At 46.1% G+C, this 11,290-nt stretch overlaps 1 protein-coding gene across 1 annotated transcript in view; it reads left to right on the forward strand.

Annotated features, from left to right (window-relative positions):
• The window catches only part of TGFB3 (transforming growth factor beta 3), a 28,670-nt gene extending 18,186 nt beyond the window's left edge, over positions 1-10,484 (forward strand). Inside the window, exons 4-7 of the mRNA XM_056851071.1 lie at positions 464-571; positions 1,507-1,678; positions 5,752-5,905; positions 10,267-10,484. Coding sequence (XP_056707049.1) covers positions 464-571; positions 1,507-1,678; positions 5,752-5,905; positions 10,267-10,425 — 593 coding nt within the window. The 3' untranslated portion in view covers positions 10,426-10,484. The remainder of the gene's footprint in view (positions 1-463; positions 572-1,506; positions 1,679-5,751; positions 5,906-10,266) is intronic.
• The last annotated feature ends 806 nt before the right edge of the window (positions 10,485-11,290 follow it).

The following is an 11,290-nucleotide window of genomic DNA, read 5'->3' on the forward strand; positions in this document are numbered from 1 at the left end:
GAGTCACAAACAAACGCAGTACATACGGCCAGCTTCACACACACGCCGCCCCGCTTGTGGCCACCTTCTCAGCACAGAGCTCAACACTTCCTTCAGCTAGTCAGTTTGGGCATTATGGGTGGGCCACTCTCATGTTTCCCACCACTACTAAAGCCCTAGTCATGAATTTTCAAAATCCTTAGCTTCATCGCCCAAATTATGTAAACTGGGTAAGTTTGTGCTGTAACTTGCAACATGGATTCTGGCTGCAGACTTTGGCTTCCTTTGCTGTGGGATTCTGGGTTTGGCAGTGCAAGCATAACAATGCAATCCTGAGAACACTTCCCTGTAAGTAAACCCCATTGAGTAGGGTTATGAGTAGACCTGCTTTGAAATTGCTCTCTGTCTAAAAAAGTAACAGATTCTGTCAGTCTTACAGTGTGAAACTGCGTGATGTTCTCATAAATTCTTTCTCCCCCAACAGAATCTAACCAGGGATTGGAGATCAGCATCCACTGCCCATGCAATACCTTCCAGTCAAATGGTGACATCTTGGAGAACCTGCATGAAGTTCTGGAGATCAAGTTCAAAGGTGACAAAGGGGAGACTGGAGGGGAAAGCAAAAGGAATCACTAAGTGAAAATAATCATTATCCCATCCAAATTTTTAAAAAACCTTGTCGCAAATTGTATTCTGTTTGGTGACTATGCATCTGTGTGTGCGTGAGGATAGTGTTTTTTTCTTTACAGCAGAGACAGAACAGGTAGATTAGGATTGTGGGTGACCACATGTACAGTAGATACTTAAAGTGGTTTAATAACCATTCCCAAGGGAACGCAGGGAACTGTAGCTTTGTGGTGGTGGGGGAACTAGGATTCTCATAACAGAATTCTCAGCACCCTTACCAAACTACAGTTTCCAGGATTCTTAAGGGGGATGCCATGTCTCTGTCTCTCTGTCTCTCTCTGTCTCTCTCTCTCCTCTCTCTCTCTGGAAAGCTTGGCTCTGATGCATTCTTGGTTTCACTCTGGTTTCCAGCTTGCACAATGTGGGCACAGGGAAGCTGGGCAACCTGCCTGAGGTGGCACAGGCAGCCAATGGTTTGGCTAGGCTCAGCATAAGCAGCTGTCTGGCTTTTAGCCCTGGGCTGTGGCCACCCGTACCCACAGCTTGGTATCTAGGAGATTCCTTCTGCTGTGTGGTGCCAGTAATCTGACATCTCCTCCAAGCTGTTCATCATATCCCTGCCTGTCTTGGGACTGAAACCAACAGCCAGAGGAACAGATTAATGGTCCCACCACCAGTTTACAAATGATAAAAACAAGTGACCCACAAGACTTCATTTCAGGCTGAGAGCAACCGAGTTTATCCTGGCGAGGCTGCCCAGTCCTCCCAGAGGAGCCTGATGCTGGCCAAGCTGCTGGAGCCTTTCCCAAACTGTTCTTCTGCTGCATCTTTTATGGATTCCGGAATTCTTTATTGCAGCAAACATAAGACTTCATGGCTTCTGTTTTCCTCCTCCTTCAGGCATCAACAGCGAAGATAGCCACGGGCGAGGGGACTTAGGGAGTCTGAAGAAGCAGAAAGACCTTCACAATCCCCACTTGATTTTGATGATGCTGCCCCCGCATAGGCTTGGAAGTCCAGCCGTAAGAAGCCAAAGGAAAAAACGAGCACTAGACACCAATTACTGCTTTCGGTAAGCCAGGATTCCCACTCTTTCCCCTATGCTGGGCATTGACTGTCCCCACATTTGTTCTGCAGCAGCTCCTCTTCCCCATCTATCTTTCCTGCCCTTCTCTGCAGTGTAATTGAAAAATATTCTGGCAAGCTTAAGAGTTGAAGAGTTGGTTTTTATATACCGATTTTCTCTACCACTTAAGGGAGACTCAAACTAGCTTACAATCACCTTCCCTTCCCCTCCCCACAACAGACACCCTGTGAGGTGAGTGGGGCTGAGAGAGCTCTTAATAGAACTGTGACTAGCCCAAGGTCACCCAGCTGGCTTCGTGTGTAGGAGTGGGGAAACAAATCCAGTTCACCAGATTAGCCTCCGCCCGCTCATGTGGAGGAGTGGGGAATCAAACTGCCCGCTCATGTGGAGGAGTGGTTCTCCAGATCAGACTCCACCGCTCCAAACCACTGCTCTTAACCACTACACCACGCTGGTTCTTAAGCCACACAAAGTTGGGGTGGTTCTGGCCCACACACTTTGTGACTCACCATGGTATACACAGAGAAGATGGACTGCATATTGTGGCCTGTGAGGTGCTCGGCAGCTTCCCTGTTGTTTCAGGTCCCCGGCAGGCAGCAGAAACGAGCATCTTATTGATTCCTTGGTACACTGTTGTACGTGTCTCTCATACACTGAATTCAACTGAGAGCACGTTGTGCAAGCCTGGCCCGGCCTACCGTTTCCTTGGCACTTCCCCTTGGCACTGGGCACACACAGTTCACATGACAGCAGTCGCTGGGACCTCATATCAGACGTGCAAAGTGTAAAGAGTAAGATCTGTTCCTTCCCCAGCATCAGGTTTAAACTGGGCCTCCATAGGGAGAGTCGTGCTTTGGAAAGCCAGTTCTCCTAAGTAGCAGCATTTCCTGTAATCCAGTGGGTGTATGCCCCAAAAATGCCCCTTGGAAAGAAGATTTGCTGAGCTAGATGAGCCCAGCAGAGAGCTTAATTCTCAATCACAGCTGGATTGGGTTGCCTTTTGTGCAGGGCTGGCTTACATGTAGATTTCTCAAAGAGGCCTACATAATAAGGGATGTCTTTTTTTAGGGTTATGATTATTGCTAGGACTTGCTTATTTAATCAGTTTTCATCTTGCACTCCTAGCCTATCCCAAGGCAGCTCCCAACATAGTCCTAAAGACAGTAATAAACAAATGCTCTCTGTTTGCGTGTAAAGTGTCATCAAGTTGCAGCCAACTTATGGTGATCCCTTATGGGGTTTTCAAGACAAGAGACTAACAGAGATGGGTTGCCATTGCGTTCCTCTGCATAGAGACCCTGAATTGCCTGGGTGGTCTCCCATCCAACTACCAACCAAGGCCGGCCATGTTTAGTTTCTGAGATCTGACGAGATCAGGCTAGCTTGGGTCATCCAAGTCAGGGCCGAAACAAACTCTAAACCCTTAATAATATAAAGAAGACCCATGGCGCAGAGTGGTAAGCTGCAGTACTGCACTCAAAAGCTCTGCTTATGACCTGAGCTCGATCCTGATGGAAGTTGGCTTCAGGTAGCCCGCTCAAGGTTGACTCAGCCTTCCATCCTTCCGAGGTCGGCAAAATGAGTACCCAGCTTGCTGGGGGTAAAGGGAAGATGACTGGGGAAGGCACTGGCAAAACCACCCGTAAACAAAGTCTGCCTAGAAAACGTCAAGATGTGACGTCACCCCATGGGTGAGGAATGACTCGGTGCTTGCACAGAGGGGACCTTTACCTTTACCTTTTTAAAACAGTAAAGGGCAAGGACTAACATGAATGAAGCAAAAGATGACCTATACAAACATGACCAGGGAGCATAAATGAAGCAAAAGAACAATGAGTTGAAAGCCAGAGAAAAGGAACTTTTGCACTGGATGCCTAAAACTATAGACTTGGCACCAGATAAGCCTCTGTGGGGAGAGAGCTCCACTGAAAGACCACTGAAAGCCACCCATCTCACCACTGAGACAGAGTACACACACAGAAGGCGCTTACAAGATTTAGCTTCTGGGTAGGTATATAAGGAGTATGTGAACCTTTAGGTATCCTGTTCACAGGCGGGTGGGGCTGAGAGAACTCTTAATAGAACTGTGACTAGCCCAAGGTCACCCAGCTGGCTTCATGTGTAGGAGTGGGGAAAACAACCTGGTTCACCAGATTATTGTCCACATTTTGTCCAGAAGCAGAGATAGCTAAGGAAGCTGTCTTAAAACGGGCAGGATATGCTGCCCGTATCCTACTGCATCAAGTAGTCACACTGCTGCAGTTTGTACCATATTCAGCATCTGAACAGTCTTCAAGGGCAGCCCTTGCGTAAAGCACATTGCAGCCATCTGAACAGGATGTCATCAGAGCCTGGATAACCATGGCCACATCTGTGTTCTTCAAGAAAGACTGTAGCTGGAGTGCCAAATGAAAATGGGCAATGGTACTGTTTTAAAGAGAGTGGGCCCGCCTGTTGTGGAAGGAGCGGTGTTAGCATTTGCAGAGCAAGTTAAGAGCTGGGTGGTCCTAATGGCCCCGGTCCTGCTATCTTCAAAGCAGAATGGTGTAGTATAGTCTGATCTGTCGCCATGCTGATCCATGCTCGTGTAACCTGATGGATTATTGTAATGGGCTCTATGGTGGGCTGCCCTTGAAGACAATCTGGCACCTTCAGCTGATTCTACATTTTGCTACAATATGCCAACACACCAACCTCTCTGTAATGAGAATGTGTCAGCCTGAATATTGTCAGGGGCTAGCCAATGGCAGCCCTTTAAAAAAAAATTGCTGTCAAGTTGCAGCTGACTTACGGGGAACCTATAGGGTTTTCAAGGCAAGAAATGAACAGAGGTGGTTTGCTATTGCCTGCCTCTGTGTAGCAGCCCTGGACTTCCTTGGTGGTCTCCCATCCAAGTACTAAGCAGGGCTGACCCTGCTTAGCTTCCAAGATCTGACGAGATTAGGCTTGCCTGGAAACTATTTAGCCTATCTTAAAACAGCTGTGTTGGCTTCTAGTTTGTTTCTGAGTCCAAGATGCTGGTTACAACCCTTTAAAGCCTTTCCTGGTCTGGGACCCACCTTGCTAAAGAACTGTCTCTCCCCATATGTCCCTGTGCATCAACTACAGTCCTCAGGCTACCACCTTCTGGCTGTTCCCCCACTGAAAGTAGCTTGCCCATGCCTTTTTAACCTAGTGGATCAAGCTCCCCTGAGGGGGTGCCATCACTAGAAATCTTCAGGTGCCACTACAAGGCCGTTTTGTTTGCCAAGGCTTTTAATGGGGTATAGACTGTAGACATTGGGGGGGGGGGAGATTAGAGCTTTATTTTGTATGTTCTGTGTAAGTATTTGTAAGCAACTTTGAGCCACAAGGAAAGAGCCGTAGCTCAGTGGTAGAGAATCTGCTTGGCATGCAAAAGGTCCCAGGTTCAGTCCTTGGCATCTCCAGTTAAAGGGACTAGGCAAGTAGTTGATGTGATTAGACCTCTGCCTGAGGCCCTGGAGAGCTGCTGCCAATCTGAGTAGACAATACTGACTTTGATGGACCAAGGGTCAGATTCAGTATATGACATCTTCATGTGTGTTCATGTGATTATAATGTGTACAGAGAAGAACTGGGCTGCCATTTATAAGCCCAAATCTGTAGCATTCTGGCCTGCAAACCCGCTCTTTTAGAGGGAGCGCAACTTTGTCCAAAATCCTTCATTCACTGTATTGTTGGCTTCCTCGTCATGTCTTAAAAGGAATTGCTCTGGGTTGTCCGGCTCTTTGGCATATGTGGAGAAGAGAGGACAAACAGGAAATTTTATATTGACTGGTCTTGTGGGGGCTGAGGAATTGGCGGATTTACCCCTTTGACATTGGGCTCAGATTGCCGGATTCTGGAGTCTTTGCAAGGTGGTGACACCAATTCAGTGTCTTCTGGACAGGCTTCTTGTACCCCAATCACTCTCTTTTTGGAGGAGGCATCCAGCTTCTCTACTATGACATTGAAAACTCCCCAGAGAGGGTCAGAATAAGTTGTTCTTTCTTGGATGGTCTCACCTTCATTGTATAACAAGCCTCTTTTTACTGCAGGAACCTGGAAGAGAACTGCTGTGTACGCCGTCTCTACATCGACTTCCGGCAAGACCTGGGCTGGAAATGGGTTCATGAGCCCAAGGGGTATTTTGCCAACTTTTGTTCTGGACCATGCCCATACCTCCGCAGCGCAGACACAACTCACAGCACGGTAGGGCAATCCTTGATATTGACAAGATGCAGGAACCTAGGAGTTTGTGGGGGGGCATTGCCCAGTTCACAAACTCATAAAAATGGATTTAAACTTCTAAATGCTTGAGCTATAATTTCAGTGGGCAGCTGCCTCCTGGAAGACTTGTGATACTTTTGATCTGCTGCTATCCCAACTAACATTTCAAATTGAAATGCCAGTTTCCTGGAAAGGAAGAAGGGGTTCCCTTTTCCCTTCCAACAGATTAAGCAATGAGCAACCACTTTCCGGGAACAGCAGGGGATCACCCCCATCCTTTCTGTTGATAATAATAAAAGCCTGCACACACATTACAGTGGCAATGCAGACAATTCAGTGTACAGTGTCTGCATGATGTTTCTTTCTGGGTGCGCTGAGTTACTTTACGCGGCATTACGTTCATGTAACTTAAACCTTATATTTACTCAGGCACTGCTCCCCAGTTTGAAAGTAAATGTGTATTGACGTTTTCTTACAAACAGATGTACATTTTCCCCCTCTGAGCCTTCATATCTCTAGACTGGGATAGGGATGCATGAAGGGAAAGGGATGGAATGCATGAGACATTGCAGCAATGGGACATGGAAGAGCAAGGAAGGGACAAGGAAGTATACAAAAGGAAGGTGCCTGGGCTCCTGACCAGCGGAACTCTTCTGCCTGAGCCCAGTTTCTGAGACTTTTATAGTTGCTGTATACTCAAAGTTGTTGCTCCTTCATCCATATGGGCTGCAAATGGGCACATGCTCAGGATGCTGGTGGTGCTGCACATCTGCTTCATAGTTGTACGGTAGGCTGTACACTCTATTAAGCAGTCACTCCGTCACTTAAGAATATAGGAAAGGCCATGCTGGATCAGACCAAGGTCTATCAAGTCCAGCAGTCTGTTCACACAGTGGCCAACCAAGTGGGCCTCTAGGAAGCCCACAAACAAGATGACTGCAGCAGCATTATCCTGCCTGTGTTCCACAGAACCTAATTTAATGGGCATGCTCCTCTGATCCTGGAGAGAATAGGTATGCATCATGACTAGTACCCATTTTTACTAGTATCCATGAATAGCCCTCTCCTCCTTGAACATGTCCATTCCCCTCTTAAAGCCTTCCACGTTGGCAACCATCACCACATCCTGGGGCAGAGAGTTCCCCAGTTTAGCTATGCGCTGTGTGAAGAAATACTTCCTTTTATCTGTTTTGAAACTCTCACCCTCCAGCTTCAGCAGGTGACCCCGCATTCTAGTATTCTGAGAGAGGAAGAAAAGCTTCTCCCTGTCCGCTCTCTCCATACCATGCATCATTTTATAGACCTCTATCATGTCTCCCCTTAACCCTCACTGCTCCGAGTTCTCTACAGCATTTTAATTGGGTGTGGGGTTGAATAGGCATTCTTTTCTGGACTGTCAAAGTGGCCTGGTAGGTGCTGTGCAGTGCAATCTGAAGGAAGAGCAGACCAGTCCTTCTGCATGTACAGTGTAGCATTCCCTCATGCAGAAGAAAGGAGAAAATCCACCGGAAAACCTCCAATAGAAACAAGCTAGAGAGGATATTTTTAATGGTCATTTTTCTTTTGGCAGCAGCTAGGTAAGCCAACAGGTATACCACTTTGGTTATTATTGCTTGCCCTAAGTATTTATGCAGGCAACCACAAGAACACTTATTAGCACTGGTGATACACTGCTCCAGCACATAGGAGAGAGTTCTTGTTATAGCAGGATACCATCTACCTCTGGTAGGAGGCAACCCCATTAACAGTGTAGCTGTCATATCATTCTGGCAGAGATTATTATGTAATAGCAAGAAGTATTGCTGTGTGTGAAAGAGAAGCAGCTAATTGTATGAGAACAAAATCTGAGTTCAGTAGCCCCTTAAAGACCAACAAAATTTTCCAGGGTTATACACTTTCATGTGTCAAAGCTCACTTTGTCAGGGTATTTCACTCTGGAAAATGTGTTGGCCTTTAAGGTGGACTTGAATATGGTTCTGCTAATGACTAACACGGCTACCCTTCTGAAATTTACCGGGTATGAATTAAAAAGCAGCGAAGGAAACATCTAGTTGCATATAATGGGCTATCTGTGTGAGTACAAGCGACTCATTCTGTTACAGAATAGGATCCAGTGTGTGTAAAGAAGCCCTCTTCTGCCCCAAATTTATTCATCCCAATAGCAGAAATTGGCAGATCCTGCTGGTTCTGTTGCATCCTTGTTTCTCTGAGTGTCTGCTCAGAGGTGTCCTGTTCTCCTGCCTTTCTATTCTTTGCTTTAGAATATTAAAATTTAGAATAAGTCAGTGTGGTGTAGCTGTTAGAGTGCTGGACGAAGATCTGGGAGAGCCAGGTTTGAATCCCCATTCTGCCTTGGGCCAGTCACACATTCTCAGCCTAACCTACCTCACAGGGTTGTTGTGAGGATTTTTTTTTTTGCTGCACTCCCAAGAGAAAGCTCCATTAAATAAAATAGGACTAATTTCCAAGTGACCCTGCTTAGGATGGTTCCCTTCCTGTGTGTTTTTCTCCCTGAGGTTGCGTGGGGGTTTGTACATGCTTGCTTGGGCTAGGAGAAAGGGAAGGCACAAAATCCTGGCTCCCAAGATTGGCTGTTTCTTCCAAGGCTGCAGTCAACAGACTTTGGTGCATCCTGGCATTGCACTTAGAGATGGCGAATAAATGCATAAGCACAAACACATTAAATAATAATTGTATAGATGTCAAAAATGAGGGAAGCAAAAAACATAGTGCAGTTAGATTTAGACTTGGACTGTTGAGTGGATGGGTCAAATTCAGTGGAGAATTTCTGTGGAAGACAATTTCAGGAGCATCCCTGCATTATGCAGCATAATGCATTATGCTGAACAGGCGAGTGTAGTCATCAGAGTTGATCCCCCAAAAAGGCAAAGATCTGAAGAGGTTCCAGTACAGAAAGCTGTAGTTGATGTTCTCTCTGGCTGTAATAAGGCCAGGAGATTAAAAAGATGGGTATGTGTTGGAAATTCAGGTGAACATAAAAGACTCAAAAAAGAAACACATTAAATGGCACCAAATCCCCCCCCCCATTTCTCAGCGCTCATGGAAAGAGCAAGACTTTGTGCCTGAGAAAAGACATCTTGAGAGCTTCCCTGAAACAGTTCTGTAAAAACCCTACTTCTTAGACTAAGAGTCCTCTGGAGACAGAGATATACAGCTTGGATGGGCCTGTTGAGAGCTGTCCTCTTGAGTCCAGGGGGTAGAGGAGGGAATAAATATACTTAAAGAGACAGATTATTAAAAAGAAGAAAAAAACAGATGGGTGAGGAACAGTTATTGGGAGAAAAGGGAACTGGTTGCTCAACTGAAAAATGTGGCAAGTGAAAAAGTCTTCACAAGGAAGATGGATATGAAGACTAGCCAGTATCTCTATCTCTGGAAACTTGCAAAAAAGTGAGGAGTAACCAAAGCTAACCATTGTTGAGTCTACAACCTTGCCATGCAAGACTTCTGAGGTCTCGAGGATGAGAAGCTGGGCATTAAAGGGGTACCACCATGGTCATAATAAGGCAACCTTAAGGCAACCTTTTATCACAATATAGGCTACGCAGAGAGTTTTGACTCATTCATTCTTTCCTACTAAAGCTAAATGGTAGTGGGGCCTTTTTAGCACAGATGAAAGCAGTTTAAAATGCTTTAACCTCTAAACTACCACCAGCGCCACCCCTTTCTGTGAAATGCAGCTGCCTCTAGGGAGGAACACATTAAGAATAATAAAATGTTTGCAGGGTGGTTCAGGTGGAGGCAGAATTCATCAGAGCTCTTCTCTAGCAAGCTGTTTCTCCCTCCCTCTCGCTTGTAAAAATAGTATGTGAGATGGAGCAGTGAGAGACCTCACGGGCTTTGTAGAGGATTCAAAAAGCTGGGAAGGGAATGTAGATATTTGAGAGGGACTGGATTGAATCCAGCATGATCTGGAGATGCTGGCCAAAGCTAGCTGATTTTTTTCAGCTGTTTTTCTTGAAGCTCAAACAGGGTCACAGGGTGGTTACACCCAGAGGTTTTTGTTGTTGTTGGTGTGTGTTTGAGAGCAGAACATGCAAGAGAATCGGTTGTGCCAATGCAGAGTTGAGGTTTGGATGCTCCGTGGCAGTCCAAGCAGTTGCTCCTTAAAGCTGGGCCTTGCACATCTGCTCCAAATTTACTCGCCACGTTAACAAAATTTTATTAAGACATTGGACAGTGGTAGAGGGACAGGTATGGCAAGTGAGAGCTGTTGATTAAGTTGCACAGTTTTGGATCACTCACATGTTTTCTAGCTGACGGCAATCCTTTTTGTTCTGCAACCGTATCCCTCCCTTATTTCCCGTTTGCTTTTTCCTCAGGTGCTTGGCCTGTATAATACCCTGAATCCTGAAGCCTCGGCCTCCCCCTGCTGTGTGCCCCAGGATCTGGAGCCCCTCACCATCTTGTACTATGTTGGAAGGACACCCAAAGTGGAGCAGCTGTCCAATATGGTGGTGAAATCCTGCAAGTGTAGCTGAAAGGGACTCAGCACCACCAGTAGCTGAGGAACTGCAATGATCCGCTCTCTGTTCACTGAGCAAAATAAAACGACAAAGAAGAACTGAGGGGTGTGTGTGTGCATTGTGGTCTGGCCCCCTCAGTCTGCAATCCAGGACAAATGACCTATTTTATGGCAGGTGCTTTTTTTTTTTTAACACCTCTCGGCCTTACCGGCTCTGCCATCTTTTCTCTGGGAGTTTCTTTGGCAACATGGATGCTTGAGGAAGTGAACACATGTACGAGCTAGATGTTTAGTGGTGCAAATATCAACCAAATGAGGAGAACTGCATTCAAAGAGGCAAGCATGAATGGGGCTATGGACAGAGGAAAAGGAGACTTTTTGTCCTACCACTAGCTTTCTCAGAGCCCAGCTTTTTCTCTACAGGGTGAGGATTTCCGTTTGAAAGAACAGCCTAATGTCTTTTTAGAAACCAGACTGGTGTCCATCACAAAAGGAGTCACTTGTTGCTTTAGAACTGGGATCCAGCTTTAGAATGTTTGTACCATCCTGCATAGTGCGGGTTCAGCAGTCTGCTGCTCAGAATGAACAGACGTGAGCAGCTTAATTCCCATGCAGGAATTGTAGAAATGATCGGTTCCCCACTTCCCCCATGAAGCCCCTGCTACAGGACTTCTGGAGTTGGTGAGCAGCCTTGCTCCTATACACAAACCATTACTTAGACAACAATCTTCAAAGAATCCTGTATTTGCTGTGGTGGTTGAAGTATTATACGGAAATCTGCACATCTCTTGCACAAGAACCTGGCCCAGACTACACCTGCCAAGGTTTTATTAAAAAGTATTAATCTCAAATATTGTAAAAAATAAATAAATATTTTTTGG

The sequence above is a fragment of the Euleptes europaea genome, chromosome 6, assembly GCF_029931775.1.
Source record: "Euleptes europaea isolate rEulEur1 chromosome 6, rEulEur1.hap1, whole genome shotgun sequence".
In the NCBI taxonomy this organism is placed as follows: domain Eukaryota; kingdom Metazoa; phylum Chordata; class Lepidosauria; order Squamata; family Sphaerodactylidae; genus Euleptes; species Euleptes europaea.